Source organism: Microtus pennsylvanicus, chromosome 8 (assembly GCF_037038515.1).
Source record: "Microtus pennsylvanicus isolate mMicPen1 chromosome 8, mMicPen1.hap1, whole genome shotgun sequence".
NCBI classification, from domain to species: Eukaryota; Metazoa; Chordata; class Mammalia; order Rodentia; family Cricetidae; genus Microtus; species Microtus pennsylvanicus.
This window is the reverse complement of record NC_134586.1, coordinates 23,788,919-23,803,461: the sequence shown is the minus strand read 5'-3', so window position 1 is coordinate 23,803,461 and position 14,543 is coordinate 23,788,919. Positions and strand designations below refer to the sequence as shown.

Below are 14,543 nucleotides of genomic sequence, written 5' to 3'. Positions count from 1 at the left end.
ACATGGGGGATGGGGCAGAGGTAGCAACGTCAGCTGGTTACCCAGGAAGATTAGGGGGCCCCATCTCCTGGAGGACTTCACATGGCTGGCTTGTGTGCACGTGCGTGCATGTCTGCCTGCCGGTGTCTCCCGCCACTGTAGTTAGGAGTCTAAGCACAATGCTGAGGTACAGCTGAGCTTGCTGTCGGGCAAAAGGGACAAGCATATAAAGGAGACCAGGACAGCCAACAAAACGTGGGTAGAACGTGGAGAAAGGGCTACGGAAAAGACGTGGGCGATCTCTGGAGCTTTAGTGGGGGAAAGGGATTGCTCGGGAGAAAGGGAGCAACAGAGAAGAGAAACAAAGAGGCAAGCAACAGAAGAGGGAATGACAGCCGAGGGAATGAGGAGAAAGATTGGCTGGAAAAGTAGGTTGGGCGGCTGGAGTGGGAGAAGGGAGCCCCCAGTGGCTGGGAAAGACAGGAACCGTCCCTGGACAAGAAAGAGTCAGACTCTGGCTTGCTGCTGCTGACAGGGAGTTTATTCTGGCTGGAGCTGCTGAGATCTGCTGGCCACTCAGCTCCAGGTCACTGCTGCCTGGGCTCTGGCTCTGGCTGGGGCTCCTGCTCCAGTTCTGGCTCCGGCTCCGGCTCCGGCTCCTGCTCCATCTCTATCTCCAGGTCTCGCTCCAGCTCCTCTGTCTTACTCAGACTGGGAGGTGGGTGAATCCTGTTCTCTAAGGCAGAAAATCTTCTCCATAGCCACTGTGGGGAGAGACAGAGAGGACAATGGAGGACGAAGGAGGAGAGGAAGGAGAAGGAAGGAACAGGACAAATCCTGACCCTACCGCTTTTTCTCCAGCCTTCCCCATCTGGCTCAGGGTCTCCTTTTGGCCCCTTTAAACTTTCTAGCCCTAAGGTATTCTCAGTACAAGGGCGCTGGGAGTATATTCAGAATTCGTCATGGTTATCTTCCTCAAGGAAGGGGTCCTGCACAGCACTCTGAGGAGAGGGAACTGTGTCCCTGGCTCACCTGTCTTCTCCATAGGTGGAAGCCAAAGGCCCCAGTCACCATGAGGAACAGTGAGAAAGTGCTGAGGATCAGAAGGAGAAAGAGATGGTCTCCTTTAAGGTCACCTGAGGCTCTCCTTGCACTGCGGGCACCTATGAAGAAAGCGCAGGATTAGACTTAGGGTCGGGGATGAAAAAGGACACCGCGCTACACCCTCATCCTTTACAGATTCGATGAGGTCAGAGAGTTTAAGGGACTTGTCCAAAATAGTTCAGCTAAGGACAGAAACAGGTCAGGCTTGGAGGGCTCAAAGTCAGGTCGCTGACTGGGAAGGGGAAGAGGTGGGGGTACAGGACTTGGGAGATGACCAAGGTGATGGCTTTGGAGTTGGGGTCACGGCATTTTGGAGCCTCCGACCTGGGCTAGACTCTGCGATGTGCACCGCTGCTCCAAGAAGCTTCTGTCCCTGAAAAAGCTGGCATTGCCAAGGCTCAGCAAGGAACCGGGTCTCCTGTATCTCCAACCCGGGGCCTGGAGAACTCCTGGAGCCATTGTTCAGGCGGCGCCACACAAATCTTTCTTGTCCAGATGCGGGGGTCACCTCACACATCAGCTTTCCCAGGGAGCCAGGTAACCCCAAGGACTGATGAGTCACTGAAAAATTAGAAGAAAGAACTCTTGTGGGGGTCTTGACCCCTTGGTTATCAAAGTTACAATCCCACATCTCTGTCACCTTACTCTCATTGGCAATCTGATTGGGAAAACCTCAGGGGAAGAGGTCACAGGACGTGACTACATTTATCTCTGGTTTTGTTTATGTTTTTGAGACGGGGTCTCAAGTAGCTCAAGCTGGCCTTGAACTTACTAGGGTAGCCAAAGATAACCCTGAACTCCTGATCCTCTGGCTCTATCTTGTAAGTACTGGGATCACAGGGACGTCCCACCTGGCCACAGGAATCTTAAAACAGCACTCTAGTTTGATTACTTCCCCTGCTCAAAATGTTCCCAACACTTCAGACATTATATTCAACTCAAATTGGTACTGAAGGCCACATGAGCAATATTATCCATGCTGGGGCTGACCCTCAGCAGACAGAATGCTTCCCCAGAATACAGAAGTCCCCGGGTCCAGTCCCCAGCGCCACATAAAATGGGTGTGGATACAAGAAAATCAGAAGTTAGAGATCCAGTACACATTGGATTCAAGGTCAGGCTGAGCTACAGGAGACCTTGGTTTTAAAAGAAAACAAGGCTGGAAAGATGGCTCAGTGATTAAGAGTACTTGCTGCTCTTCCAGAGAACCCAAGTTTGATTCCCAGTACATACTTGGCAGCTCATAATCGTGTCTGTAACTCAGATCTAGGAGGCTGATGCCCCCTCCTGTTTCTGGGGACATCAGCCACAGATGTACAAGTCCAAAAAAATATACATACACATATAATAAAATTTTTCTTTCTTTCCTTCTTTTCTTTTCTTCTTCTGAGACATGGTTCCTCTATATTACAGCCCTGGCCTCAAACTCAGAGACCCTCGTGCTCTGCCTGCAGAGTGCTAGGATTAAAGGCGTAGGACACCGCTACCCATCCCTTTGTTGTTTGTTTCACGCAGGGTTTCTCTGTATAGTCCTAGATGTCCTGGAACTTGCTCTGTTCTCTAGACCAAGCTGGTCTCAGACTCAAAGATCTGCCTGTCTCTGCCTCCTGAGTGCTGGGATTAAAGGAGTATGCCACAACCACCTGGCTTTATAAAATACATTTTTAAATAAAATAAAAAAGGAAGAGATGGTTCAGGGCTTACCAAGTCATCGGAGTTAACTGTGCTTCCAGGGGACCCAGGTTCAGCTCCCAGCACCCACGCCTGGCAGCTCACAATCGCCTGTAACACTAGCTCCAGGGAATCCAACACTTTCTTTTTATCTCCTTTGACACCGCACATGTGCATACTCACACAGAAACACATGCGCACAAGCTTACTGTCTTCTACAATGCTCAGACTCTCAGATCAGTCAGGTGGATTAGCGCCAGCACTCCCAACAACTTCCCTTGCCTCCATCATTTTGCTCACACCAGTAATGTCATCTCCGTGCCATCTCTGAGGGGACATCATGACCCCTTCCTGAATGTTCACAGAACAAGTAACCAACTGTTGGATGCACAAGCAGAGCATCTCAAAGCTGACTAGAAATAGGGTGGTAGCTGGCAAATGGCGAAGGGCCTGCACCCTGCTGAGCACAGCATGTGGGAGACTTGGTGACACAGACATCCACGTTTCAAGTTTAGACCCGGGCCTAGCATCTCCCAGTGGCACCACCTTGAGACCACACCTTCTCTGTAAAGCAGGAATGACAGTATCACGTCCCCCCCTGAGTAGCTAAACACAGCTGATCTTTCAGAAGACACTGGAGGGCTGGTGGTTTAGCTCAGATGATAGAGCTACCTGGCAACATGAAGGCCTGGGTTCGGTGCCCAGCACCACAGAAACTGGATGTGGTAGCTGTTCGTCTGTCTATAATCCTAGCACTTGGGAGATGGCAGCAGGAGAATTAAAAATTCAAGACCATCCTCCACTATGTAGTGAGTTTCAGGCCAAACTGGGATACATCAGACTCTGTGTCAAAAGAGAAAAGAAGGAAGTGAAGAAGGAAGAAGGGGACATTGGAGGTCAGGCATGGTGGGTCATACTTGTAACCCCAGCACTTGGAGGTAGAGGCCCAAAGATCAAGAGTTCAGGAGTTCAAGGCCAAGCTCAGCACCACAGATATTTAGCCAGTAAGACACTGGCCATTAGCATTGGGCAGAAGTATGGGTGGGTTTTGAGGACTGACTGAATGCGGCAAAGAAGAGTTAGGGGGGTGTGGAATTCCAGTGGACTTACCAATAGACTGAGTTAGCAAAGGGCTGACGTAAAAAGATAGGGTTCCCAGTGAAGCTGAGGGGTAGATAATATGTCCAGACGGAGTTATAGATAAGGTGAGCGGGATTCAGGGTTAACAGCCTAGAGATATGTTGTTTGTTAATTCGTTTACTTGGTCATGTAATCAATATTTCTTTGTTTGTTGTTTTGAGACAGGATGTCAAGTAGTCCAGGCTGGTCTGGAACTCACTACATACTTGAATTCCTGAGCCTCCCGCCACGGGCTGGCATTACAGCCGTGTGCCACCACGTCTGGCTCCAGTGCACACTACCAAGCACCTACTATGTGGCTGACGGCCACAGGTGACCACTGCAGACACAGCTAATCATCATGGCTGGTATCTGCCAATCAATGAACACGTACTTTCTGATTCTTTTTTTGGCCTGTTTTTGTTTTATATTGTCTTGGAAAACCCTAACAAATATTTGCTGACTAGGGACTGATTTATTAACTCCTTCGAAATCCAGGTCAACTCGCACAACTTTAACCAAGTCCCAGGCCAAAAGCAGGCAAGGAATTGAGAATATATGCTGCCTCCTTTGAACCATTTAAAATCTTACCTACTGTTTCTAACTCCTCAACCTTCTGCCAGCTCACAGTAGGGGAGTCCCTTAGAAAAGAAGTGGGATTTTTATTTTGTGAGTCAAGGGGAGATTTTCAGTTTCGGTTTTGTTTTTTCTTTTGTTTTATCGTGGGGGTGAAAAAAAACAGCCCATTAACTTGGCGTGGCAGTGGTGCTTGCCTTTAACTCCCACACTCTGGGACACAGAGGCTGGGGCTCCTAGTTTGAGGCAGCCTAGTCTACAGAGTGAGTTCCGGGACAGCAACAGTTAGGGCTGTTACACAGAGAAACTCTGTCTCGAAAAGAAGAAAAAAAACAAAACAAAACAAGAAATGAGCCCATAATTTGACAGGCACAGTAGTATTTGTCTATCCCCCCAGTGCTTAGGAAGCGGAAGAAGGATCAGGAGTTCAAAGTCATCCTAAGCCTAAGCCCCAGCAGTCGGGGTCATGGAAGAAAAGGCGCTTACCAGGCAAACCTGGCACCCCGAGTTCAGTCCCAAGAGCCCAGAAAAAAGGTGGGTGGAAAAAAACTGACTCCAGAGTTGTCCTGTGACCTCCACATGTGCTGAGGGACACGCAGCCATCATATGCTTGTTCTCCCCCCCCCATAAAAACTGAAAAGGGAAGACATCATGCGTGAGTGGACTGGCCCAGCATCATGGAGCCCATCCGCACAGTCTCTGACAACACTCTCCCCTGAAGAGGAAAAGCTGTTCCTTTCCCACCTGCGGCTGACCTGTGATGACCGCCAAAGTGACCACAGCACTGAGCTGCCGCCCCTGCAGATGAACGCTACAGGTATAGGTCCCAGCCTGCTCCAGACCCACAGTCTCAAGTCGAAGGGCAAAACTGCCACTCTTCCCGGTCACCAGGCGCTCAGAGCCTCCCCCAGGAGGAGTCCACTTGGCAGTGAGTGAAGAAGAGGTCCGCATAGCCTGGGGCAAGTGACAGGGCAGCTCCACCCTAGAGCCTGCAGCAGCATACACTGTCAGAGGAGCTAGGGGCTCTAGACCTGGGGGGAAAGGAAACGCCAAGATCAGTGCCCAGGGGTGGGTATGCAGTGGGACAGAGGGCGGGAACTTCGAGGAAGGAAGGCAGAGGACGATGGAGGTACTTGGGAGTAACACACAAAGAAACAGAATAAAGAAACAGACAGGCTAGGGAAGCTGGAAAACGCAGACTGTGCTGAGCCAGCAGGATACCAAAGGATGGGCAGCCAAGGGACAAACTAGGGTAGAGATGGCAGCTAAAAGAATCCCACAGAGGAAAGGGCTTGCACACTGCTACACGGCAATCTGAAGGGACATGGCAGCGGAGGACCTGTTTGGGGGGCCCATGAGTCAGGAAAGGTGGGCGGCAGACAGGGGTCAAGAGTAAAGACAGCTAGGGAGAGTTACCCAGAACCTCGAGGTTGTGTGTGATAGAGACATTGAAGCCATCTCTGTAGGTGAGGACACAGCCCCAGGTCCCGGAGTCCAGGGGACTGACTTGTGGGAGAAAGAGGAAGCTTTCAGCTAAGTGGTGATGGGCGGACTTGTGGACAGGAACTCGGCTCTGACCCTGGAACCAGTGCACAGAGACTGGGCGGTCAGGACGACTGAAGGAGCAGTTCAAAATGACCCAATCAGACGGCCTGAGGGGTCCCGAGGGACTGGCGATCACTGTGAGAAAGTAAAAAGGACCAATCAGTGGACTAGATGGAAACACTTTCTCAATGCAGCCAGCCCAAGCAAGCTGAAAACTCATGGAAACAGGGACGCTGTGTTCAGATTATCCTTACAGCCTCCCATTCCAGCTCAGTACTTGAAACCTGGGATGTTTAACAAGAGACCCAGGACTCCTCTGTCTCCTGCCTTCACTTACTTTACTTGGCCTGTTCTTTGGGCAGACCTTGCCTGAGGATGAGCTATGGATGTCTTAAATGAGTCACTCTAGACCCCCAAAGAAGAGGCGCCCTCCCTCTTCTACCTCCACCAGGGAGGGCACTCCCGCTGTAGGTTGGGGGCGGAGGAAGGAGCTGGGGTATGTGATACAGTTTCTCCGTAGCCCCCTCACCCCCGCCTAAAGGCATGCATTTTAGGGGGGCACTTTCCACCCTGCCATCAAGCGGTCACCCCTTCCTGAACACTTCTGGAGGCCCTCAGGGAGGGCCAGGGCTCTTCCTGTCTCGGGGAGACGGGGACCTGCTTCCCAGCCCCTCTCCCTTTGTCCTGCCCCACCTACTCGAGGCCTGGCCGACGCGCAGGCGGAGACGGCAGGAGAGGGTGCGGTCCGGGAAGCGCACCACAGCGTGGTACTCGCCAGCGTCGGCGCGCCGGGCTGGACGCAGCCACAGCGAGAAGTCCCCGCGCTGGAGGCGGCGCTCGTCCAGCTGCACGCGGCTTTGCAGGGGCAGCCTCCCGCTGCGCAGGCCTCCCGGAGCCACGCTCAACACCGTGTAGCGATGGGGGGCCGACCTCCCAGGCAAGGGCTTCCCCCTGAGACGGTCAAGGGCAGGGGCGGAGTGGGAAATAGGATTGAGGAATTCCGAGGCAATTTGAAAAAAGCCATAAAGAGATACACTCTAAACACACTCTTGAGGATAAAGCAACCCGCCTAAGAGAGCACTCGACCATTAGCAGCCTCCCCCTCCCACCCCCAGTCACCCCATCTGCTACTGGAGAGGTGGCAGACTATGGACCACAGATTGCAGAGAAGGCACTAAAAGGCTGTGTGGAGAGGCCGAGCAACTGGCTTCTGAGGGACTCACAGAGGGGACAAAACTGGCTTGGATTTTTTTTTCTTTTTTTTTGAGACAGAGTTTCTCTGTGTAGCTTTTGGCTGTCCTGGAACTCACTCTGCAGACCAGGCTAGCCTCAAACTCACAGAGATCCACCTGCCTCTGCGTCTTGAGTGCTGGGATTAAAGGCCACTACTGCCTAGCCATAGGACGGGGTTTTATCAGAATGCCATTAGAACTGGATTGAGAGGTTCTGTCGCCCGACCGTGGGGTGCATACCCATCTGGTTGATGTTGCCAAGTGACCACTCCTCTTCGTAGAAGGTCGGGATTCCGGTGGGGGAGTTGGGGGCTGCAAGGAAGATGGACAGGGGCCCCCTCCTGGGCCCACACCACGGAGTCCTCTCTCCCAGGCTCTGAAACCACGGCTAGTGGAGCAACAGAGAGGCCAAGAGCTATGAGTCAAGAGATCTGAGAATAGAGAAAGGCCTCGGCGTTCCGGGAGAGAAATATCATTCCTCCCTGTCAAGGGGAGACCGAGGTGGCTTTGGGATTGGAAGGATTGTCCTTTTAAAAAAAAAGGCATTAGAAGCCCATCATGGTGCTAAAGAGACAGGTCACAGAGGCCCCTGCTGGCTTCTCCCCACTCCCCATCTTACCTGGAGCTTCCCACAGCAGTCGCAGAAGCAGAAGGCCTAGGAGCAGAGTCTCCCTCATCTCCTCTATGGCCTGGGCCTCCCTAGCCCTCCAAGAGAGGTCAGAAAGGGGTCCTGGGAGAAGAAAAACAAAAGTTCTACAAGGAGGGAGGTGAGGCAGGGCGAAAGAATGTAGGGAAGAGACGACCCCCAGGAGGGGGTGGGTGGTCTGGAGAGGGAGGAGGACCAACGACCAGACGCTGGAGACCAGAGGAAGCTGGCTAGATGGGGGTGGGGAGGAGACACACCCCTGGGACAGGGCAGGGCTGGGGCAGAGAGCAGAGTAGAGGCAAGGCCAAGGCAGTGAGCTGGGATGCTCATCTGCCTCTGAAGTCCTTCTGCTTCCCTTCCACCTTCCCCACTTCCCCTCCCCACTGCCCGCCCCCCAGCCCAGGGCTCAGGGTTTCGATTCGCAGTGGAAAGTGTGAGGGGGCTGTTTCCCAGCAGTAGAGCCCTCCGTCTGTTGTGGTACTCCTCTTGTTTACTTCCTCAGACCCGGGTCTCCCCACCGCCCCCTCTTCACCTCTTCCCCCTCGGCCCCCCTCTCCCGGGTTCTCGGGTTCTCTGACAAGCATGTCTGCCTAGAACGACAGCTGTTATCTCTAAGCTGCCTCTTATGTCCCCGCAGTCACGTTTTTTTCTTCACGGGCTCTTTCCCATAAACTTTCCAAGAACTTGTTCCAGGAGAACTCCGCATCTCCTGGGCAGGTACACAGGAAATACCCCTGAACCACAAGTTAGCAGATCTAACAAGGAAGGGCTTGGTGGCGCAGTATAGTAGCTACATGGTGGTAATCTTCAGTCTATGCTACTTATAGTATTATACATTTTCCATAAAGCAACTTGTGAAAATACAGAGGAAATTGAGGCTCACAGGCATTCAATAACTTGCCAGGGTTAGGGGGCATGAAGGCATGCCCTAGTCCTGATACGATTGGCACTACTGGAGTGGTTTTTTTCATCTTCTAGGAAGAGAATGACAATGGATACTCGTTTTGAGGATTTATTTCTGTTTATGTGTCTGTGATCGTGATTGCTGCCCAGAGGTCTGAAGAGGGTGTCAAACTCCTTGGAACTGCAGTTACAGGTGGCTTGTGAGCTGCCGAACCTGGGTGCTGGAAACCAAACTCGGGTCTTCTGGAAGGGCAGCAGGTACTCATAACTGATGAGTTCATCAGATAGTTCCCTCCAGCTCTGACCATATGATACTTTGCCGTCTTCAAAGCTGCCCCTGCCTAATGATTCTGTACTAAAAAATGAAGGCAAGGGTTTATGGAGACGGAATAATGCCTAAATCTTGAAGCAGAGCAAACTTGAGAAAAAAACTGAGGAGTCAGGAATAGCAGTACTGAACTGTGACCCAACATTTTGGAAAGTAGGGGCAGGAAGAACTGGTTCTGGGCTTGCTTGGGCTACCTAGTGAATTCAGGGACATCATGGGCCACAAGGTATCCCTTGTGTCAACAACACCACCACAAACAACAGACCTCTCTCCCACTTGAAAGGCAGAGGCAGGCAGTTCTCTGTGAATTTGAAGCCAGCCAGGGCTACATAGCCAGACTGCTTTAAAATAATGGGAACTGAGGCAGGACTAGAGGAATCTGCCAACTCTTACTCCCCAGCTCAGTCCAGCTGAGAAAATCAGAGGTGACAAGGAGACAGACCTGATAAGTAACTGTGAAGCCATCCCCTGCTTGACTTAAGAGGACCCTACTTCCCACTTGTCAAAACATGTCCCTGCTTGGTAGTTCTTTTCAAACCCTAGGTTGAGATCCAAGCCTGCCAGCCTCTTCCCCTTTGGGGCGGGACTTCCTGTTTCTAGAGCTGTTTCTATCTGCCTGGTTCAGCACAACAGAGCCAGTAGGTTTCCACTGGGCTCAGCAGTGTCTAGATCTTGTGTGGGTTAATGTGATAGTGTGCATTGCTGAGGAGAAACATCCCCAGGAACCCAAAACAGACCATAGGTCAGCCCCTAGAAGACGACCTTGGGCTCCTAGTCCATCCCGGAGGGCTGGTTGTATCTTCTGCCAACCGGATATGGGGTCAGCCACCCCTTCTCTACCCTTTCAAGCACTGAGTGGACCACGGGAAATCAGGAGACAGGTTAAAAACAGAAGCGCGACCGTTTCTTTATTAAATTATACAAAAAGGGGAGGGGGCAGCTTCGGGGCTTGACCCCAACCCCGGCCCCACCCCGGCCTGGCGCTGTCTGAGAGGGAATCTGAGGGAGACCCAGGGATCAGGCAGGAGAGAGAAGGGCAGGTTGAGAGGCTGGGGGTGCAGAGGGTAAGGACAGGCTTTGCAAGGGGCTGGGACAGATGGGCTGGTGAGGGAGGCAGGGAAGAACCAGGAATGCAAGGGGGCAAGTGAGGGCCGGCTGGGGAGCTCAGGTGAGGCGGATCAGGAGCTGGACCGATGGCAGTGAGGGTGGAGGAGCAGTGTCTGGAGAGATGGAAATGAGGCTGGGTGGAAGGACAAGGGTCACAGCTCTGGGGCAGGGCCAGAGCAGGGAGCCAGGAGAAGGGGGGCTGTATGTGTGTGTTCCTGCCCCACCTCCAGGACCTGAGGGGCCTCCCATCCCCAAGCCCACAGGCAGGGGCTCATGCCGACGCCCCATTTTCTGTCTTCTGCCTCTTGGGATCTGCTTCATCCTGTGGAAAGGATAAGAGTTGAGGTTGCTGTACAAAGGGGACCTCCCCCTCTTCCTGCTGGCCCTGCTCCAGCCCCTGCCTGTGCCACAAGGACCTGGGTCCGACTCCAAAGGGCCCTGCTATGTTCTTGACAGTCCCTCGGGTCCCAACCCAGTCAAACCTCCTCTTCAGCAGTTCTCTTTCGCACTGGGCCTTCATCCTCCTCCTCTTCTTCTTCCTCATCTGAAGAGCCAGAAACAAGTCAATGGGGAAGATGGGCGGCTCCGGGCACAGACCCACAACCAATCCATAGTTCCCCTCAGCCTGACTTCTGGTCTTCAACTGCTCCCTGCCTCTGCTCCTATGAGCCTTAGCTTTTCCAGTCCAGCTTCCCCTGCCCCTCCCTACCTTCTTCATCTCCTTCATCATCATCTTCTCCATCCTCAGCAGTTTCTTCTTCTTCCTCCTCAGCTCCATTCTCCTCCTCCTGTGGGTACCAAGACAAGGAGAGTGGTCAGGCTGGCAGTGTGGCCACCCACTGGGTGATAAAAAGACTCAGGGTAGGGAAAGAATGAGGGGGGAATCAAGAGAAAGGCAGGACCCCCACACCCCCAGGAAGGCAAGAGAAGGTAGGAAGGACGCTGGGACAAAGTGGGACCATCTTCTGCCTGCGGTCTCCACACCTCCACTACTTCTTTCTTCCGTTCTTTCCGGCCAGCTTTCTCCTCCACTTTCTCCTTCTTTTCCTTCAGGTCCTGCAAGGTAGAAGGTCACCTTTCAGCACTAAGGGTGCACAACCTTGAGTCCCCCAGTCTGTTTCTCCAACCCTGCAGCTAGGTCAAAGGTGTTGGGTGAAAAGTGGTCACAGTTTAAAGTCCTCAGGGCCGTAATTGGCAGGTACCAGACTTTCTTCCCCAAGACCCAAGGGGAGTTGGAAAATGGGGAAGGGGAGCAAGCAGCCAAGAGTAACTGAAGCTCCCACCCTGTCAAGTTCTTCCAGACCTCTCCTGGCTTAAGAGTTGAGCTCCACAAAGCAAATCCCCATCTGCTGGCAGCTTCGACGCTCCACCCCCTTCACCCTCTCTGCCTGCCCTGCTCGGCCTTTTGTCTTCCTCAGGGGCCTTTGCCTAAGTACTCTCTCCCCTGGGCACCCTCCCAGCGTCCCCTTCAGCTTCTGAGGCCTTTGTTTCCCTGTCTGTGTCTCCCTAATCTTTCCGTTCCTACTTGGCCAAGCAGCACAGGGGTGTGAAGATCACCCTAGCATGTTTCCACATCAGTTCCTATCCCCAACGGGACAGTTTCGGTGTCCCCTCCTCTCCACTGGGATGGGTGAGTAGAAGTGGCCATTTTCAGTGGGCATAAAGGGAAAGTCTGGTAAAAGACACAGGAAGGAGCCAGCACAGCGAAGTCTGTGCCTGAATGGGAAGGTGGGTGTTACCTATAGAGAGCCTCCCCCCCACTGCCCTCCCCTTCATCCTGAGATCCCAGCAGGTGCCCCGACAGAGGGAACTGTTCCGGTGGGTAAGCCCCTCTGGACAGAGGAGCCTTCCTATCCCATGCAGACTCTGCTTTTCCCCCATCACACTCCTTGGCAGGTACACATTCTCCTATGATCTTATCTCATGTTAGTATGCAACTCTAGGGTGCAGGATCCCAAGTGGGTCGGAGTTTTCACAAGTAGATCGTCCCAGAAGGACGTGTCCTTTCTTGAACAAGACTGGGGTAGAAGAGGGACTTGGTGCCAAATGACCGGCCTGGGGACACCGGGCTCTCTTCTCCCTTTAGGAGAGCCGAGCACAAGAACGCTTGGCCCTCTGGCTCCAGGCAGGTTCCTTCTTCATTCTGCTTTGCTGTCATTTCTGTCACATGGTGGATCTGGCACTTGTTCTACCAGGTGAGCTTTCCCTTACATCCTGGGCCAGGCAGGGACTAAGTCAGCATAGCTTGTGTCAGGCCCTGGCCTGAGTTTCCCATCGGGGTTGAGGGAGGGGTGAGGGGAAGGGAGACTTCCAGAGACCAAAGTCCACAGGACTGGCCCCTCTGCTCCCGGGTCCTGTCCTTCTGGTCACTGTCCTCCCATGATCTCTTTTCCAGGAGGGTATGAGACCTGCCGCCAGCGTTGAGCAGCTCTCTGACCTCTACACGGGTACACAAGCTCAGACAGGCTAACACCAACTCTACAGGGGAGCGCCCACGCGCTCTAGAGACACATGGCCCAATGTTTGGGCATTCTGGCACACTCTCACAGGACCAGTGTAGCCAGCCACTCGGCATTCACAAAGCGGCCTCATGCCTCCGGAACATCTCAGTCTCCACATGCACACATGTAACTGACACGGGCAGTCCCACACACTCGCTGGATCTCAGACATACAAAGACGCCTACTCAGTGAAGTCACATGCCACCGCACAACCCACCGGAGGGCTACACAGGCACACCTTGTCAAATCTCACATGTCCCCTCTCCCACTGCCTTTCATGCTATTAGATCCCCCGCTTCCACTTGAGCCTCCAGAACTATACTGTCTCCCCCCCCCAAAAAAGAGACAAGGCTCCCAGCCCCCAAGCTTGGCCGCATTAATTTCCCTAAGCGACACTCCGCAGTATCCCTGGGGAAATTAGAGGAAGGCTGGAAGAGAGACAAGGGCAAAGGGATGAGGCCGGGAAAGGCAGCTGCTGAGAGCAAAGACAGCTTGACGTATGGTCAGGCGATGCTGAGCTTCGGCTTTTTCGAAGGCTGTTCTCTCCACCTTTTTGATTTTTAGGGATTCGACATGAGGGGAGGCAATAAAGAGAAAACTGGAAGTCGGTGGTGGAGGGAGAACGAATGAGGATGGGCAGAAAAGAGGGTGCAAGAGAGGCGCAGCCCTCCGGGGACGAGCACAGACGGTCGGGCCGCGAGGGGAGGGGCCGAGGAGTAGCCTCCCCCGAGAGTCCTGTTTACACTTGAGGATCCCAAACCGCTTAGCGGAGGAAAGGTGAGGTCATAGTGTTAAGAGACCTGGAGCCGCGGCACGGACACCGGGCCCGGGAGGCGGGACGCGCCGCTCTCCCGACGGGAGGGCGGACCGGGCCGCGGCGGGCGCGGCGGGGCACGAGAGGGGTGGGGATGGCGGGGCCGGGCGGCGAGGCCCGAGCCAACGCGCGCTGGGCCGCTAGAGGGCGCTGGCAGGCGCCGAGCGCGGTAGGCAGCGCCGGGCTCCGAGCGGGGGGAGGGCGCAGCGGGGTCCGTGGGGACCCGGCGCCAGGGCCGCTCGGGGCCGTCGGGGGCGACCGGGCGCGAACGACCGCGCCGATCCCGGGGCCGCCGGGGTTCCGGGCCGCCGCCGCCCCTGCCCGTACCTTGGCGCTCAGCTCGGCCGCTGCCTCCACGCTCTTCTCCGACATGGTGCCGGGGCCGGGGCTGGCGGGGAGCCGGGGTCCCGGGGCCGAGGCGGAGGGGCCCTGGACGGCGGAGGGTGGCCGCGGCCGGAACTTGGCGCGGTGGCGGCGGCGACAGTGGCAGCGACGGCCGCTCGGCAAGCAGGCTCGCTGCAAGAGGCGGCAGAGGCGCGCGGGGTGGGGCGGGGGTAGGTCCCGAGCTAGACCCGCAGAGCTGCGGCCGTCCGGAGGGCGGGCGGGAGGGTGATGCGGGCGGTGGCCGGCACGCTCCGGTCGCGGTCGCTCGGTCCTGCTAGCCGCCCCCGCACCAGCAGAGCTGCCGCCGACCAGCCGCTGCCGCCCCCGGCAAGGGAACCCGCTTTTAAGGCGGCGCTGCCCGACGGGAGGGGCTTCCCAGGGGTGGGGCAGGCGGGAGCGGGGAGGAGAGGAGAGGGGAGGGGGATGAAAGAGGAGGTTGGAGAGGTGGGGATAGGAGGATGAAAGCGAAGGGCGGGAGAGCGAGCGGGGCGGGAGGAAGGACAAGACCGGGAGGGGGCAATGGAGTGACTGACGGCTCTGGAGAGAGCGGAGTGGGGCGAGGAGGTGGGAAGGGGTGGGGTTCTAGCGGGGAGACACCGCTCCAATTGCCAGCCTACTGCCTGCGAAGCTGGAG

The 14,543-nt window shown here is 54.8% G+C and overlaps 2 protein-coding genes across 2 annotated transcripts; both read right to left on the bottom strand.

Moving 5' to 3' along the window:
* Positions 1–510: 510 nt before the first annotated feature.
* Positions 511–8,188, bottom strand: Lag3 (lymphocyte activating 3). Its single transcript, XM_075981965.1, has 9 exons — positions 8,130–8,188; positions 7,846–7,956; positions 7,467–7,614; positions 6,692–6,945; positions 5,866–6,129; positions 5,205–5,480; positions 1,408–1,644; positions 1,012–1,142; positions 511–743 (listed from the first exon to the last, which is right to left on the bottom strand). The coding sequence occupies exons 2-9, from the start codon at positions 7,901–7,903 to the stop codon at positions 567–569; spliced, it is 1,545 nt and encodes a 514-aa protein (XP_075838080.1). The 5' UTR covers positions 7,904–7,956; positions 8,130–8,188; the 3' UTR covers positions 511–566.
* A 1,797-nt stretch (positions 8,189–9,985) lies between these two features.
* Ptms (parathymosin) lies at positions 9,986–14,288 on the bottom strand. Its single transcript, XM_075982788.1, has 5 exons — positions 13,853–14,288; positions 11,195–11,266; positions 10,920–10,998; positions 10,693–10,754; positions 9,986–10,532 (listed from the first exon to the last, which is right to left on the bottom strand). Exons 1-5 carry the CDS (start codon positions 13,895–13,897, stop codon positions 10,482–10,484), a joined length of 309 nt encoding a protein of 102 aa, XP_075838903.1. The 5' UTR covers positions 13,898–14,288; the 3' UTR covers positions 9,986–10,481.
* Positions 14,289–14,543: the final 255 nt, after the last annotated feature.